This window comes from Capra hircus, chromosome 18, assembly GCF_001704415.2.
Source record: "Capra hircus breed San Clemente chromosome 18, ASM170441v1, whole genome shotgun sequence".
NCBI lineage: Eukaryota > Metazoa > Chordata > Mammalia > Artiodactyla > Bovidae > Capra > Capra hircus.
This window is the reverse complement of record NC_030825.1, coordinates 44640548-44659039: the sequence shown is the minus strand read 5'-3', so window position 1 is coordinate 44659039 and position 18492 is coordinate 44640548. Positions and strand designations below refer to the sequence as shown.

General features: G+C 45.6%; 1 protein-coding gene across 1 annotated transcript in view; it reads right to left on the bottom strand.

The window, feature by feature from the left end:
- Window positions 2932–18492, bottom strand: part of WDR88 (WD repeat domain 88) — a 52414-nt gene continuing 36853 nt past the window's right edge. Inside the window, exons 8-11 of the mRNA XM_005692488.2 lie at window positions 16874–16956; window positions 14886–14954; window positions 6361–6453; window positions 2932–3105 (exon numbers count right to left, since the gene is read on the bottom strand). Of these exons, the coding sequence (XP_005692545.2) occupies window positions 2932–3105; window positions 6361–6453; window positions 14886–14954; window positions 16874–16956 (419 nt within the window). The remainder of the gene's footprint in view (window positions 3106–6360; window positions 6454–14885; window positions 14955–16873; window positions 16957–18492) is intronic.

Here is an 18492-nt window from a genome sequence, read left to right as displayed (position 1 = left end):
GCCTGCGTTTCTTCTTTGCAAAACTGTTCCTCATCACTGTTTACTACATAGGCTGCGCGCATGCGCACAAACTTTGTTGGCGGATGACGCATGCGCAGTGTAAGGTCTCGGTCACTGGCAACTTAGACCAGGGGTACTCTGAAACCGGAAGCTCGGACAGTGAGCGGAAGGGCCCGGTGATCTCAGTGTTGCGGTATCTGCTCACCAACGTGGAGCTAGGATGGCCCGTCTTTAGGGGATGCTCGCGCAAGATCCGGTCCCCAGCCCTCCATAACTGGTGCAGGGAAGCCCCAGGCTGTCCGGCAAGGCCGAGCCCCTCCCGCTCCAGAGATCCCGGCCCCGCGAGCGCTGCCTGGCCGCCGGCTGCCCCCGCGTCGGGTCTCGGCTCACACCCGGCGCTGGTCCCACGGTGACCACGCGGCGGACCCATAGCACGGGCGCCCTCAGCCTGGGTAGCCGATTGCCCTCCTCGGCCGCACACTAGCCACCGTGATCTCCGGCGCCGCCAGTTCTGGGGGCTCATTCGCCCTCCACTGGGCCTCTTCCGCGGGTCCTGAGCACAGAAAGAATCCGGGGGCACTGAGGGGACCCTGAATAAGCACAGAAGGATCCAGAGTTTCAAGGGGCCTAGGCTGCCGCCCTTGGAGCATCAACACCATACGTCGGAGGATTCTGCTGCCAGAGAAAAGCAGAGGCCTGCCGACCAAGGTTCCTTATTTACGCCTTCTGGGGCTCCTCGCTCAGACACATCAGCCCCTTCGTCGCAACACTTTTCAGAGGGCTTTTGAGCATCAACAAACCCGAAACCTGCTAATTCATTGACCCAGAGATTTCTCCAGTAGGAGAGTTTCATCCACAGGAGGAATGTCAGTCTCTGCAGACCTATGTACACAAGATGGTTCATTCCAGCTGACTATTTTGTAATAGTCAAAAAGGAGAAGCAACCTAAGTGTCTGTCCCTGGGGACAGTGATGGTACATGCAGGCTGTCCACCCTCCTCCGCAGTGAGGAAAAATAATCTCTGCATGTCTTCGCGTGAGGGAGAAGGGATAAGACTTCTCTTCCAAAAAGAGTCCAGTTACTGGGAGGCCATTCAGTGGAGTTTTGCCATGTATCATCCATCATCATTCTTGTAAATTAATGGATAAATACTGAACAGTCTGCTGAAGCTGGGCGGTCACCCCGGTTTTGACGAAGGAGGGCAGCACCAAGCACAGGGCCTGCCCAGGCAATGACTACCAGGTTAGGGTGCTCTTGGACAGAATTATAGGATGCCAGTCAGTTAACATTAAGTAAATCAATCCTGCACCTAAGTTTTTAAGAGAGACCAAGGGGCATACTAATGATAGCTGATGGAAATCCTGTGCCGTGCTGAGTCACTCAGTTGTATTGGAGTCTTTGCGACCCTATGGGGGTAGCCAGGATGTCACCTGCCAGGCTCCTCTGTCCATGGGATTCTCCAGGCAAGAGTACTGGAGAGAGTTGCCATGCCCTCCTCCAACCAGGGATCTTCCCAACCCAGGGATCAAACTCAGGTCTCCCGCAATGCAGGCGGATACTTTACCATCTGAGCCACCAGGGAATGGGATTGGTGTCCCATTACAGGGATGGGCCTCCCGTTCAGTTCAGTTCAGTCACTCAGTCGTGTCTGACTCTTTGTGACCCCATGAAACGCAGCATGCCAGGCCTCCCTGTCCATCACCAACTCCCAGAGTTCACTCAGACTCACATCCATCGAGTCAGTGATGCCATCCAGCCATCTCATCCTCTGTCGTCCCCTTCTCCTCCTGCCCCCAAACCCTCCCAGCATCAGGGTCTTATCCAATGAGTCAACTCTTCACATGAGGTGGCCAAAGTACTGGAGTTTCAGCTTTAGCATCATTCCTTCCAAAGAAATCCCAGGGCTGATCTCCTTCAGAATGGACTGGTTGGATCTCCTTGCAGTCCAAGGGACTCTCAAGAGTCTGCTCCAACACCACAGTTCAAAAGCATCAATTCTTTGGCGCTCAGCCTTCTTCACAGTCCAACTCTCACATCCATACATGACCACTAGAAAAACCATAGCCTTGACTAGACGGACCTTTGTTGGCAAAGTAAATGTCTCTGATTTGAATATGCTATCCAGGTTGGTCATAACTTTTCTTTCAAGGAGTAAGCGTCTTTTAATTTCATGGCTGCAGTCACCATCTGCAGTGATTTTGGAGCCCCAAAAAATAAAGTCTGTAATCCATACCAAATGGAAAAGGGAGCCCTTCTTGTTTACCTGAAACCTTCACTCTTTGTGAAGTAACTGGTTTACGTTGTATTTGATGCTGTGGAAGCAGGAAGGAGGCTGTACACATGCTTGGACATTCTGGAAATTGAAGACACTGGGGTAGAAAACAAGCAGCATTCTGTGATGGAAATGCCCTCACCTACCTGCCTAACCAGACCTTCCTCAGCTCTGGGCAGGTGACCATTTGGGCGCATCAGCCAGGGAGGCACCCACAGGGCCACAGTACAGTCCCTTCCACAGAGGGGGCGACACAGCTTCCTCTTCATTCCACAGACCCTTCCTCAGGGGTTGCTGGTGCCAGCACCCAATGACTCCTTTACAGGGCAAATCCAGAGACCAGAATATGTTCCCGAAATGAGATAGGATGAACAGCAGGACATAGAAATAGCAGAAATGTTTCTAGAATGCACACGCTGTTTTCCAAAAGCATCTAGATTTATTCTGCATGAAAACTACAGACAAAGGGACCCCCGAGGTGCTGTGGAGCTGAGAAGGCCAAGCAGTGGTGGGAGTCCAGCCAGAGCCTGGCCTGGCCCCTGCCTTAGTCTGATGGGCCCACCCACTGCGGAGGGGCCCCAGAGAAAGGTCTCTGCAGAGCCCCCAAGCCTACGTGACAGGTGACCTGGGCTCAAGTCACCCAAAGGATCTTGTGGCCATCAGCCGTCCTCATCTGGGCTGCTCTCCCTTGACAGTGAGGCCTCCCATTCTGATGACTGTGAGGCCTCTGTTGACAAGTCCGTTGCATTCATCCGGCAGAGCACACATTTGGTGACTGTTTCAGAAAAGATGTCACTTTCATAGGTGGAGAAAGGACTGTCACATTCTTCACACTGACATGAAATATTTTAAAAGAGTAGAAAGGAGATGCTGATCAGAGGAGGTCGAGGCATACAGTTTAGAATTCTTCCCCTCGATTCAACCACCTGGGGCCGGGCCAAGGCAAGAGCTGCCTCTCCTCTCCGGGGTCTCTAAGCCCACAAGGATGGAAACTGCAGGCCACTGAGAGAGAATGAGCTCAGGCTTTCCCCTCTCTTCCCTCACAAAAGCTACACAGGTCCTGCCAACTCATGTCCCATGTTGTGGGGTCCCAGCAGTGGATGAGAGGGAGGGGGGATGTGGAAAGCCCCTTGACAATGGCAAGGACTGGGGATGGGTGTCTCAACTGTCACCCTCTGCTCTGTGCAGAGCGAAACTGCAGAGCCAAGGGGTATCCTAACTACCTGACATCCCAGGGACACCTTGCTTTTGAGCATCAAGTAGGCAGGACTTCTGAACAAAGCAGGAACATGATAAAGATGCTGAACATCCTCCTCTGTCTCAGCCTGTTTCTGGCTGAAGCACCCAGAGGACAGTGGGTACAGTGGCACCGCTCGCTTGTCACATTTTCCCACCAACAAGTGAGCAGCACCATGGGATGGGCTCTTGGGCCACGAACAGAGGTCTCTCAGAGGGTCCCAACATAGCACGGTACCCCGAGACCAGCCTGCAGGTAGCAAGCCTCCACCCTGGCTCTCCAAGCCCCTATGCTTTGTCACCCTGGCCCTGCCTAGGGCCCCAAAGCCTGCAGGGGAGGTGGGGCAAACCCCACCCAGGATAGGTCCTCTGGGAAACCTGGCCTCCAGGATTTCTCACATTGATTCAGAGCAAGTCAAATGCAGCAAGCTCATCTTTGCTACAGCTTTTAAATTCAGTTCAGTTCAGTTCAGTCGCTCAGTCATGTCCGACTCTTTGCCACCCCATGAATCACAGCACGCCAGGCCTCCCTGTCCATCATCAACTCCCAGAGTTCACCCAAACTCATGTCCATGGAGTCAGTGATGCCATCCAGCCATCTCGCCCTCTGTCATCCCCTTCTCCTCCTGCCCCCAATCCCTCCCAGCATCAGGGTCTTTTCCAGTGAATCAACTCTTCGCATCAGGCGGCCAAAGTATTGGAGTTTCAGCTTCAGCATCAGTCCTTCTAATGCACACCCAGGACTGGTCTCCTTTAGAATGGACTGGTTGGATCTCCTTGCAGTCCAAGGGACTCTCAAGAGTCTTCTCCAACACCACACTTCAAAAGCATCAATCCTTCAGTGCTCAGCTTTCTTCACAGTCCAACTCTCACATCCATACATGACCACTGGAAAAACCATAGCCTTGACTAAATGGACCTTTGTTGGCAAAGTAATATCTCTGCTTTTTAATATGCTATCTAGGTTGGTCATAACTTTCCTTCCAAGGAGTAAGCGTCTTTTAATTTCATGGCTGCAGTCACCATCTGCAGTGATTTTGGAGCCCCCCAAAATAAAGTCTGACACTGTTTCCCCATCTATTTCCCATGAAGTGATGGGACCAGATACCGTGATCTTCGTTTTCTGAATGTTGAGCTTTATGCCAACTTTTTCACTCTCCTCTCACTTTAATCAAGAGGCTTTTTAGTTCTTCTTCACTTTCTGCCATAAGGATGGTGTCATCTGCATATCTGAAGTTATTGATATTTCTCCTGGCAATCTTGATTCCAGCTTGTGCTTCTTCCAGTCCAGCGTTTCTCATGATGTACTCTGCATAGAAGTTAAATAAGCAAGGTGACAATACACAGCCTTGACGTACAGCTTCATAGGTTTCTTTCTTTCCTTCCTTTTACAAGAAAGAAATGTATTTGATCCTTTACCTACCTTATTCTATAACATAATTCCCCACGACCGAAGCCCAGGACAGCAGGGCTCAGAGGCGGCAGTCCCTGGATCCCGCCCTGGTGGCAGGTGGAGACACAAGCACTGCTCTGTGGCCAGTCAGCTTCCAGGGCCTAAGGGCCAACATGGCTGCAAAGACCATGAGGATCAGCTGGCCACAAAGATGCGATTCCATGGGGGACCCACCCATCACCTCCCTGCCCCCAGCGCCATTCCCCAATTGCTATTGTTGTTCCATCACTCAGTCATGTCCAACTCTTTGCAACCGCATGGACTGCAGCATGACAGGCCTCCCTGTCCTTCACCATCTCCCCAAGTTTGCTTAAACTCATGTCCATTGAGTCAGTGATGCCATCCAACCATCTCATCCTCTGTCAACCCCTTCTCCTCCTGACTTTAATCTTTCCCAGCATCAGAGTCTTTTCCAATGAGTAGGCTCTTCACATCAGGTGGCCAAATTACTGGAGCTTCAGCTTCAGCATCAGTCCTTCCAATGAATTTTCAGGACTGATTTCCTTTAGGATGGACTGATTTGATCTCCTTGCAATCCAAGGGACTCTCAAGAGACTTCTCCAAAAGTCTCCACAGTTCAAAAGTGTTCATTCTTTAGCACTCAGCCAATTAGCCATCCCCAGAAGCGGTAGGGTAGCTACCAGCTGGGGGACCTTCTCAACAGAGACAAACCTGGGGGATTCCAGGATTCACAAGGGCCCACAGGGACTCCTCAGCTTCGTGAAGGGGTAGCCAGGTGCCTGCACTGCAAGGCCCCAGCAGGCATTGGCCTCCAGTGCCCGGGGCTCGTCCTGGCTACACCTGGTGAAACAGGTGTGCCCACCATGATCATCCACCAGAGAACTGGGACTTGAGTTCCATCCATGGGAAACAGGGCACTGGGGACCTGGCCAGGGTTCTGCTGACGGAGCTTAGGAGGCCCACACGGAGTCCAGCTGTGTCCTCCCACTCATTCCACTCTTCAGCACCAGCTCAGTCCTGCCTCAGGGTCTCCACATGGGCTGTTCCCTCTGCTGGGATGTTCTTCCCCTAAAACAGCTTCACAGCTCAGAGCTCACGCCCTCCCCACCTTCAAATCTTTGAACAAATGTCACCTTCTCAATGAGACCTCTCCTGACCCCCTTTTAGAATGGCATACCACCAGCCCTCCCATTTCCCTTCCTGTTATTTTCCTCCGAAGTGCCTATGACCATGTGAATTACTACATAAGTTTCTTATTTCTTTATTCATTGTTTATATCCCCTTTTAGAAATGTAAGCTCCCTCGGGGCAAAAATTTCAGTCTGTTTGTTCATAGTTTTATCCCCAGTTGTCCAAGAAATATTTGTTCAAAAAATAAATCAATTTGTAGAGAGAATTAATGAAAGCCTTCATTTGGCTTTGTTTTACCCAATACCAACCTGTTTCACCTTTAAGCCCCGGGTCTTTTTGTGCTCGATTACCAAGGGAATTTGGTCAATTTCTTCAATATTCCATAGCCTCACAGTCCTATCCTAAAACAAGTTAAACAAGAAACCAGCAGTCACAAAATGGGCTCATTAGGCTGGGACAACCCAGGGAGGTGCATGGCATCCGGGTTACATGCAGAGAACTTCCACCTGCAGAGTGATAGAGTTAGGGTGACCCACTGTCCCAGTTTGTCTAGCACTATCCTAGCCTTAGCACTGGAAGTCCCACATCCCCAAGAGTGGAAACAAACAAGATGTCCCTGAATAAGAGAAAAGAGAAATTGCAGTTCATTTATGTGACCGAATATTATTCAGTGAGAAAAAATAGAAGACAGCTGTCAAGTCACCAAAAGGAGGAGCCTTAAATACGTATTCCTAAATGAAAGAAACCACCTCTGAAAAGGCTACATACTATATGATTCCAACTACATAAGATTATGCAAAAGGCAAAAATATGGAGCCAGTAAACAGGCCCATGGTTGCCAAGGGTTCTGGGGAAGAAGGGGAGGGGTGAACAGTTATAGCACAAGAAGTTTTGAATTTTTAGGACAGTGAAATTGTTCTGTATGATATTGTGATGGTGATAACATGATGTGATTTTGGCAAAACCCACACCACACAACATCCACTGGATCATTGAAAAAGCAAGAGAGTTCCAGAAAAACATCTATTTCTGCTTTATTGACTATGCCAAAGCCTTTGACTGTGTGGATCACAATAAACTGTGGAAAATTCTGAAAGAGATGGGAATACCAGACCACTTGACCTGCCTCTTGAGAAACCTGTATGCAGGTCAGGAAGCAACAGTTAGAACTGGACATAAAACAACAAACTGGTTCCAAATAGGAAAAGGAATACATCAAGGCTGTATATTGTCACCCTGCTTATTTAACTTATATGCAGAGTACATCATGAGAAACGCTGGACTGGAAGAAGCACAAGCTGGAATCAAGATTGCCAGGAGAAATATCAATAGCCTCAGATATGCAGATGACACCACCCTTATGGCAGAAAGTGAAGAGGAACTAAAGAGCCTCTTGATGAAAGTGAAAGTGGAGAGTGAAAAAGTTGGCTTAAAGCTCAACATTCAGAAAACGAAGATCATGGCATCTGGTCCCATCACTTCATGGGAAATAGATGGGGAAACAGTGAAAACAGTGTCAGACTTTATTTTGGGGGGCTCCAAAATCACTGCAGATGGTGACTGCAGCCATGAAATTAAAAGACGCTTACTCCTTGGAAGGAAAGTTATGACCAACCTAGATAGCATATTAAAAAGCAGAGACATTACTTTGCCAACAAAGGTCCATTTAGTCAAGGCTATGGTTTTTCCAGTGGTCATGTATGGATGTGAGAGTTGGACTGTGAAGAAAGCTGAGCACTGAAGGATTGATGCTTTTGAAGTGTGGTGTTGGAGAAGACTCTTGAGAGTCCCTTGGACTGCAAGGAGATCCAACCAGTCCATTCTAAAGGAGACCAGTCCTGGGTGTTCATTGGAGGGACTGATGTTGAAGCTGAAGCTCCAATACTTTGGCCATCTGATGCGAAGAGCTGACTCATTTGAAAAGACCCTGATGCTGGGAAAGATTGAGGGAAGGAGGAGAAGGGGACAACAGAGGATGAGAGGGTTGGATGGCATCACCAACTCAATGGATATGTGTTCGGGTGGACTCCGGGAGTTGGTGATGGACAGGGAGGCCTGGTGTGCTGTGGTTCATGAGGTCGCAAAGAGTCAGACATGACTGAGCGACTGAACTGGACTGGACACAACATAAAATGTGAAACTTAAACCATGGATGTTAATTCATAATTATGTATCAACACTGGTTCATTAATGGTGATAAGTATACCACACTTAATGCAAGGTATTAATAATACTGGCAACTCGAGAGTAGGGCTATAATATAACTCTGTATGATTTGCTCAATTTTTATATAAACCTAAAACTGCTCTAAAAAATAAAATCGATTTTTAAAAAAGAGTTCTACGCTCCTAAAAACTGGTCACTGAACTAATTTGGGACTACCACTCAGATCTATTGTGTCATCATTTCTTTGATTATGAAACTGAATGTGGTCGGCAAAATAATGTTCTCCCCCAACCCTACCCCTGGAGAAGGCAATGACACCCCACTCCAGTACTCTTGCCTGGAAAATCTCATGGACGGAGGAGCCTGGTGGGCAGCAGTCCATGAGGTTGTTAAAGAGTCCCACTCGACTGAGCAACTTCACTCTGACTTTTCACTTTCATGCATTAGAGAAGGAAATGGCAACCCACTCCAGTGTTCTTGCCTGGAGAATCCCAGGGACGGGAGACCCTGGTGGGCTGCCGTCTATGGGGTCGCACAGAGTCGGACACGACTGAAGCCGGACATGACTGAAGCGACTTAGCAGCAGTAACAGCAACTCTACCCCCACCCCCAAAGAAGTCCACATCTTAATCCCCCAAACCTGGGAATACGATAGATTTCATGACAGTAGGGAATTAAGGCTGCAGAGGGAATTAAGGGTGCTAAGCAGATGATCTTAAAATAGGTAGATTATTCTGGGTTATCCATATGGCCCAAAATAACCACAGAGTTTTCTAAAAGTGGAAATTCTAGTCAGAGGAGTAAGTAACAACTGAAGAAAGGCACAGAGAGATACAATGTTGCTGGCTTTGAGGCCGGAAGAAGGGGCCCCAAACCAGGGAATGTGACTGGCTTCTAGAAGCTGGAAATGGCAAAGAAGTGGATTATTGCCTAGTGCCTCCAGCAGGGAATACAATCCTATTGACATGTTGATTTTATCCCAGTGAGAACTTGTCATACTTCGATCTTACAGAACTCTCAGATAGTAAATGTATGTTAGGCGGTGAAGTCCGTGGTGATTTACTATAGCACGCTGAGTCATGTTTCATTTTCTGACTTTGCACTTACAAGTAAATATCCTGTGGGAAAACAAAAGGAGAAAGTTTGGTGACATACACGCTGGCCCTTACAGTGCAGAGCTGTCAGATTTTATCAACAGCCATGCCCGCTACAGCAGGGCTCCCCAAACCCTGGGCCATGGTACCGGTCCATGGCCTGTTGGAACTGGTCTGCGTAGCAGGAGGTGCGTGGCAGGCCGGCCAGCGAAGCTTCATCTATGTTTACAGTTGGTCCCCATCACTGGAACTCCATCTTCTCTCAGATCACTGGTGGCTTTAGATTCTCAGAGGCACAAAAACCCTACAGTGAACCGCACAGGCGAGGGATGTAGGTTGCACACTCCTTATGAGAATACAATGTCTGATGATCTGGTCAGCATTATGGTGAGTGTATAATTATTTCATTATAGATCACAATGTAATAACTATAGAAATAAAGTACACAATCAATGTAATATGCTTGGATCATCCTGAAACCATCCCCCACTCCAGTCCATGGGAAAAACTGTCTTCCATGAAAGCAGTCCCTGGTGCTGAAAAGGTTAGGGACCTCTGGTCTGCAATATATTGAGTGATTTGTCCAGCTATGACAATGACAACAATGAAAAAGCTCCTCCTAGCTCTTAGACACTTGATTCAAAAGGTGGGGTTTCATATCATCTTCATTTCTATAAAGATTTTAATGAAACTACAGAAAATATAAAACAGAAACATGTTGACATCTTACACAAATACAAACCAGATGCTGCTCATCTATCTACATATTCCTCAGACATGTACATATTCCTACAAATTCCCAAAATGTGAATTCTGGGAAATTCCATTTATTAACTTACCAAAATAAATGAAAATATCCTACCAGTCAAAGGGCCTGCACATCCTACAAAGGAATCTTATTTGCTTACCTGTGGTGTTGGGCCTCTCCCAAGCAAAGTTTTTTTTAGTCATTTTTCAACTTTCTCAAAATGTGCAGAAGCACTTAATACTAACAAAAACAGAGGTTTTACAGAAATGGAAGAAGATATCATCCTTAAACGTATGCCTACAAGATGGTTATTATCATTGCTAGTCATAGAAAGGATGTTAAAATGTTAGCCTACCATTAAATCACATATTTTAAGTATGAGACAAGTTAATCCTAAAGGAAATCAATCCTGAATATTCATTGGAAGGACTGCTGCTGAAGCTCCAATCCTTCGGCCACCTGATGTGAGGAGCCAACTCATTGGAAAAGACCCTGGTGCTGAGGAAGATTGAGGGCAGGAGGAGAAGGGGTTGACAGGGGATGAGAGGGTTGGATGGCATCACTAACTCAATGGATATGAGTTTGAGCAGGCTCTGGGAGATGGTGAAGGACAGGGAGGCCTGGAGTGCTGCAGTCCATGGGTTGCAACAGGTCAGACACGACTGAGCGACTGAACAACAGCAACACAGTAGCTAAAACAATATGGTGTGTGCTAGTCACTTAGTTGAGTCCAGCTCGTTGCAGCCCCATGGACTGTAGCCCTCCAGGTTCCTCTGTCCATGGAATTCTCCAGGCAAGAGTACCGGAGTGGGTTGCCATTTCCTTCTCCAAAACAATACAGTACTAGCATAAAGATAGAGCCCAGAAACAAACCCTCACTTATACAGTGAATAATTTGATGAGGAAACCAAGACTACTCAATGGGCAAAGAGTAGTCTCTTCAAAAGTAATGCTGGGAATCCCACTCCTAGGCATATACCCTGAGGAAGTCAAAACTGAAAAAGACACATGTATCCCATTGTTCACTGAAGCACTATTTACAATAGCTAGAACATGGAAGCAACCTAGGTGTCCATCAACAGATGAATGCATAAAGAAGCTGTGATCGTGTACACAGTGGAATATTACTAGCCATAAAAGGAACGCATTTGAATCAGCTCTAATGAGGTGAATGAACCTAGAGCCTATTGTATAGAGTGATGTAAATCAGAAAGAGAAAGATAAATATCATATACTAATGCATATATACAGAATCTAGAAAGATGGTATTGAAGAATTTATTTGCAGGGCAGCAATGGAGAAACAGACATAGAGACCAGACTTATGGTCTTGAGGAGAGGGGAGGAGAGGGTGAGATGTATGGAGAGAGTAACAGGGAAACTTACATTACCATATATAAAATAGATAGTCAATGGGAATTTGCTGTATGTCTCAGGAGACTCAAACAGGGGCTGTGGCCAACCTAGAGGGGTGGGGTGGGAAGGGAGATGGGAGGGAGGTTCAAGAGGGAGGGGACATATGTATACTTATGGCTGATTCATGTTGAGGTTTGACAGAAAACAAAATTCTGTAAAGCAATCATCCTTTAATTAAAAAATAAACGTTTAAAAAGAAAATGATTTTTTAAATATAAATTTATTTGTTTTCATTGGAGGCTAATTACTTTACAATATTGTAGTGGTTTTGCCATACCTTGACATGAATCAGCCATGGGTGTACATGTGTTCCCCATCCTGAACCCTCCTCCCACCTCCCTCCCCATCCCATCCCTCAGGGTCATCCCAGTGCACCAGCCCTGAGCACCCTGTCTCATGCATCGAACCTGGACTGGTGATTCGTTTCACATATGATAATATACATGTTTCAAAGCCATTCTCCCTAATCATCCCACCCTCGCCCTCTCCCACTTAAAAGGGGTGCTGGGAGAACTAGATAACCACATAGAGAAGAGAAGAATGAAATTGGACCCCATCTATACAACTCAAAAAAAATTAACTCATATGAATTAAAGATTTAAACATAAGACCTGAAACCATAAAGAGAAAATATTTATATTCAAAACTGATTAAAAAAAAACTCACAGAATTCAATAACAACAATAGCAATAAAAGAGAAACTGAATAAGCAATTTTCCAAAAAAGACTTACAAATGACCAACAGGTACATGTGTGCTCAGCATCACTAATTATTAAGGAAATGTAAATCAAAACCACAATGAGATATCACCTTACTGTTAGAATGGCTATATCAAAAAGTTAAGTGTTGGTGAGAACATGGACACAAGGGAACTGTTGTGAACTGTAGGGTGCAATGTAAATTGGTATAGGCACTATGGAAAAAAGTATTGGAGGAGCCTCAAAAAAAAAATTGAGAATGGAACTATCACATGATCCAGGAATCCCTCTTCTGGGTGTATATCCAGAGGAAATAAAAACAGGATCTCAAAAAGCTATCTGCACCCCCGTGTTCATTGCAGCATTACTCATAATAACCAAGGTATGAAAACAAGCTAAACACTCAACAGTGAAAGAATGGATAAAGCAGACGTAGTATATGTGTGTGTGTGTGTGTGTGTGTGTGTGTGTGTGTGTGTGTGTGTGTGTGTGTGTATAGGATATTATTAGGCCGCCAGAAATGAGGACATTCCACCATTTGTGACAAGGATGAACGTTGAGGGCATTATGCTAAATGAAATAAGTCAGACAGAAAAAGACATATCTCAATGATATGTGGAATCTTAAAAAAAAAAGAAAGAAATTTATAAAAACAGAGAGTAGAGCAGCGGTTACCAGAGGCTGGGAGGGAGCAGCAGGGAAATGGAGAGCTATTTGGGTCAAAGGATACAAACTTTCAATTATAAGATTAACAAGTTCTGGGGCTCTAAAGTACAGCATGGTGATTACAGATAATAACCCTGTATAATATATTTGAAATATGCTAACAGAGTAGATCTTAAATGTTCTTGTTACAAAAATAGAAATGCTAATTATATGACGTGGTGGAGCTCAGGCTATGGTGGTAAGAGGGCTTCCCTGGTGGTTCCAACAGTGAAGAATCCGCAAACAAGGAGACCGGGGTTTAATCCCCGGGTTGGGAAGATCTCCCAGAGAAGGAAATGGCTACCCACTCCAGTATTCTTGCCTGGAGATTTCCATGGACGGAGGAGGAACCTGGCAGACTACAGTCCATGGACTTGCAAAGAGTCAGACACAACTGAGCAACTAACAACTGGGCTTCCCCGCTGGCTCAGTGGGGAAGAATCTGCCTGCAATGGAGACCTGGGTTTATACCTGGCTCGGGAAGACTCCCTGGAGGAAGGTATGGCAACCCGCTCCAGTATTCTTGCCTGGAGAATCCCATGGACAGAGGAGCCTGGTGGGCTACACCCCATAGGTTCACGAAGAGTGGGACATGATTGAAGCAACTTAGCACAGTACAAATGGTGGCAAGCATTTGCAATATATATGTGCATCAAATCACACCTTGTACCTCTTAATCTGACATGATGTTACATGTCAATTACATTGCAATAAAGCTGGAAAAGATAAATACATAAAGTATCTGTCTAACCAATCTTATTGTATTTATATTCTCTTTTTAAAAAGTTTTATATTTATATATCTTAAGAATGTACAATAATATAGTCTGTAAATTTTAACTAATCAATAAACGGACTTCCCTGGTGGTCCAGTGGTTAAGACTTTGCCTTCCAATGCAAGGAGTGTAGGTTTGATCCTGGGTCAGGGAAGCTAAGATCCCATATGCCTTGCAGACAAAAATACCAAAACATAATACAGAAATAATAATATTGTAACAAATTCAATACAGATTTTTTTTTAGTGATCCACATAAAAAAACTTAAAAAAATATTTTAAATAACCAATAAAGTCTTTTTTTAAGTCAAAATAAATTGCTATATCAAAAGACAGAAAGAAATATCACAAAGCATATTTTTCTTAACCATATTTGCTTAATTATCCTATTATTGGTTACTACTAATACTGTTATTGACTAGTTCTAGCGTTATTTTGTTTAAATAATTGTATTTATGTGACAGAAAAGTAAATAATTTTTAAATAAATACCTCATTTTTGATACTTTGCTTGTATTTTTACTTTTTCTAGCTTTACTGCGATATAATTGACATAATCATTTTTCATATTTTTATGCTAAAGTAACAACACATTGGCATAAAATTTTTATTATGTATTATATTATTGTTCTTTTTTTTTTTTAATCAGGTGTTGCAGTCTCCTGCATTGGCTCTCTAACAAGTTGATCGTGGCAGGCAGGGTCTTATCCACATTTTTATACACTTAGAAACCCCCAATCTAGAGAATGAGATGATTCTAATTAAGGTTGGGGGACAAGGTGGGACCCTACTTCTCTGATGCTCACACATGGAGGACAGCCCTCAGGATGTCCCAGGCTGGTCATTATGTGCCCTTGGCATGGGAATCAAAGGATGCAGAGAGTAGAGAGGGAAGACCCTCCTGGAACCTCAGAGTGATCTGCTCACCCACAAGCTGACCCCTTTCCCTCCAAAGCCCCCAGTTGGCTCCATCATTTGCCAGTCTGAACAGGCTCTTGCTCCAACAAAGTTCAAATAACGATGGTGCAGAGAAATACCTGGCAACTTCTCACTTGAGCAAATGGAAAGACCCAGTTTCCACATTTTCAGGCAGCTCCGTGGATGGGGACAGCCTGGCCAGGTGTGGCTTTCAGACTGAAATGCTCAGGGATCTTACTTGACAGTACATTTCTGCTAACAATTCTCACAAATGTAATAGAGGTTTTAAGTCACTCAAAGGTTGGCCACTTTTACCTTTGAAGCAGAAAGGATCCATTTCTTGTTGTTGCTAATGGAAACATCCATCACCCAGTCATTATGGCCCTGAAGAAAAGTAGAGTTTTAAGAGGACTAGAGGGGAAAAAAAAACCTTTGAAAGAACAACAAGAACTGAAAAACAAAGTCAAGAATTCAACATTGCTTGGTTTTGAAAGCAACTAATTGTGTGTCCCTGGTTTCACCCAAGACATTTAAGGTCTACAAAGTGTAAAGGCTTGTGATTCATGTGTATTTCACAGCACCATATGTGTTTTTTTAAATAGTACTCTGGTGCTTAGCACAATGGGAAAAAAATTATATTCCCAGCTGGTCACAGAGCACATTTTGCAGTTTTTTGTCTGCTTTCTTTGTTCTAGGAAATATCACTCAGTAGTCCTATTGCTAAGGGAGCATTTGGCTTCAAGTAACTGCAAATCTACCCACTGTGACTTAAGTACATGGGGTTAATCTCCTCCAGTAAATGGAGTTTAGAGGAGATAAATACTTGCTGGTTCAGACACTTAATGATGTTGGAGCTCCATGTCAGCATCTTTTTCATTCTTTGGTCTTTCCCAAATGGAAAGAGGTGGATGGTGAGGTATGGTAAGAAGAAAAGAAGTAAGAGTTAGGTTAAACTGCTGTGCATTTAACAACAGGGCAGGAATTTGAGGGTGGAATAATAGAGAGAGGAGAGAAGGGGAAACGGAGAGAAGAATGACCTGGTGGGAGCAAAAGGGACTTTTAACCACAGTGAGGTTGAATGTTTATGTGCTATGATGTAAGCTCCCCTGGCCTCTCCAAACCCACAGAGAAGAGAGGGACACAGAACAGCCCTGGGCGTCTCCTGCATTCACACCCAAAGGTGGCCACGCAATCACAAGACCAAGGAGTGTGCAAAAATCTTGGCATGGGGGCAACTGGAGCAGAGGCACCAGTTCTGGAACTGCCTACCCTCTGGATTCTCGCTGTGCTGGATAATCCACCTCCATATCACAAAGCCACTTGGAGTTGAGTCTCCTCTAACTTGCAGCCAAAAGCACCCAGTCGACACCCACCATTCTGGAGCCCACAGCTGTCTGTGCACGCCTCATGATGACATTCACTCCTCTGTATAGGGATTCCTGCCGTTTGCAGACACGGCCCCTACTCAGAGTTTTTGCCTTTACTGCTCCACTTTCCTGGAATGTCTTTCCCCAAGATCCTCACTCATCCAGTCTTTCCTTGCCCTCCAGTTCTCAGCTCAAATGCCACCTTCTCCGAGAGGCCCTCCTGACCCACCCACTATGGATTAATCCCTGGAATCTATTACATCACCCTGTTGTGGGTTCTCTGTGTCGCTCATCACTGTTGAGGATGTGTTTGCTGGTTTTCTTGTCTGTCATTCCCCACAGAGGTGTCAGTTCCATTGGGAATATTTAGGTCTGTCTCCCTGTTGTATCCCCAGCACCCAATATGAAATGACTAAAGAATGAAGCTCAGGGACTTCCCTGGTGGTCCAGTGGTTAAGACTCCACGTTCCCTGTGCTGGGGACCCAGTTCAATCCCTGGTCAGGGAACTAGATCTCACATGTCACAACTAAAGATCCAGCTTACTTACTAGTTCCTTGTGGGTGCTGAGTCGTGTCCAACTCTTTTTTTTTTTTTTTTTTCGTGTCCGACTCTTTTGCGATCCCATGGATTGTAGCCCACCAGGCTCCTCTGTCCATGGAATTTTCCAGGTAAGAATACTGGAGTGGGTTGCCATTTCCTTCTCCAGGGGATCTTCCCAACTCAAGAATCAAACCCATGTCTTCTGCACTGACAGGAGGATTCTCTACCACTTGTGCCACCTGGGAAGCCCAAAGATCCAGCATGCTACAACTGAAAAAAAGATCCCATGTGCTACAACTAAGACCTAGCACAGTCAAACAAAGAAATAAAATAAATATATATTTTTTTAAAAAAGAATGACGCTCAGATCTTCTATCTGATACTGGCATTGGTACCTTCAAGGAGAGCTTCCGGTAGCCTTCTTCTACATCCCAAATAGCCACGGTCTTGTCGAACCCTCCAGACACGAGAAAAGAGGCTGGAACACAAATGAAAGCGTCTCAGGGGGTAACCTTCCTCAGCCAACTGCTTCCTCCTCTGGTGAGGCCAAAGCAGGCTGAGGATGCATCTGTGAGGTGCCACTGTGTCTAAGGACACTCAACTCTCTTCCTGGTGTGACTCAACAGCCCCCAGTCAATCAGAGCTGGGCTTCCTTGGTGGCTCAGATGGTAAAGAATCTACCTGCAATGCAGAAGACCCATTCTGATTCCTGGGTTGAGAAGATCCTCTGGAGAAAGGAATGGCAACCCACTCCAGTATTCTTACCTGGAAAATCCCATGGACAGAGGAGCCTAGTGAGGTACAGTCCATGGGGTTGAAAAGAGTTGGACACGACTGAGCAACTAACACTTTCACTTTTTCTCAATGTTCATGGTAGTTATGCTCTACAAAGTCATCTCAAACACTCAATGAATGACTGGCCATAGGGAAAATGTGGGGTTAAGTTCCTGTGAGCCTCTGGTCACAACATTTTCATCAGCCAATCAATTCTTAACTTTGTTTTCTGTCTGATTCTGTTTACAGATGCCTTATTTAACACATACTGCTTATTTGTTAACATTGAATCCATAGCCCCTGGCATTATAACTCATGCCTGAACAACGCTAACCTAACTTGTGTTTCCCTGTAAAGCACATCACAGGCTTCACACAGTTAGGATCCTGGACAGTACTACAGCACTATGTTTGGGGGCCTCTTTAAACAGCAAAATCATAAGCAAAAAGCACAAAATGGAAAAAAAAAAAGTGGAACTAAATAGATCACAAAAAAGACATCTTATGATAAGAGAACTGAAAGAAGGCAGAGGGTCACCTCATTCAACCTCAGCTGGGAACACATGTATATGGCAAATTCGTGGCTGCTCTGCACGTATCCATGGATGGCTGCAAAAGTGCCATAAGTATTGATTTTAGGGTTACAAATAAACTTTACCCAGTAGGTAACTCCACAAATACAGAATCTGCAAATAGTGACAACTGACTATACACAACTCTGAAACCTAAATAGAAGGCCAAAGACAGAAGCTGGTGGGATACCTCATAGGAGGGTCTGGCTTATAGAGATGCTACTTCTGAAGAAGGAAACATGTCACAAGTCAGGCCCTGACTATGTGCGTATTGGCTGGGTAGCAGCCTGCCCCCAGCCCCTGTCACACAAGGGGGGCAAGCCCCACTCCCCACAAGGATTGGGGAGTACAACATTTTGGCTGCTGGATGTCAGGAACAGTCATGGCCCTCACTGAAGCCAGCTGCCCCTGGCTGTTTCCGGTCATTGTTCCTGGTCGCATCTATGCCTCTTTATCAGGAAGGCTCCACAATGTACCATGGGGAAACACCCCTCACCTATTCTCAGTGCCTCTCGTTCAGAAGGCACGACTCAGACCTCAAGCTCCAAGGATGGGTAAGATTCCCAGGCCTGGCCAATCAGAGACTTCCATTCCCTGTGAAAGGGGCGGGTTCACAGATGGGCATGTGTCAGCTGAACCAATGGGAGTCTTCCCTGGGACTTGTGTGGG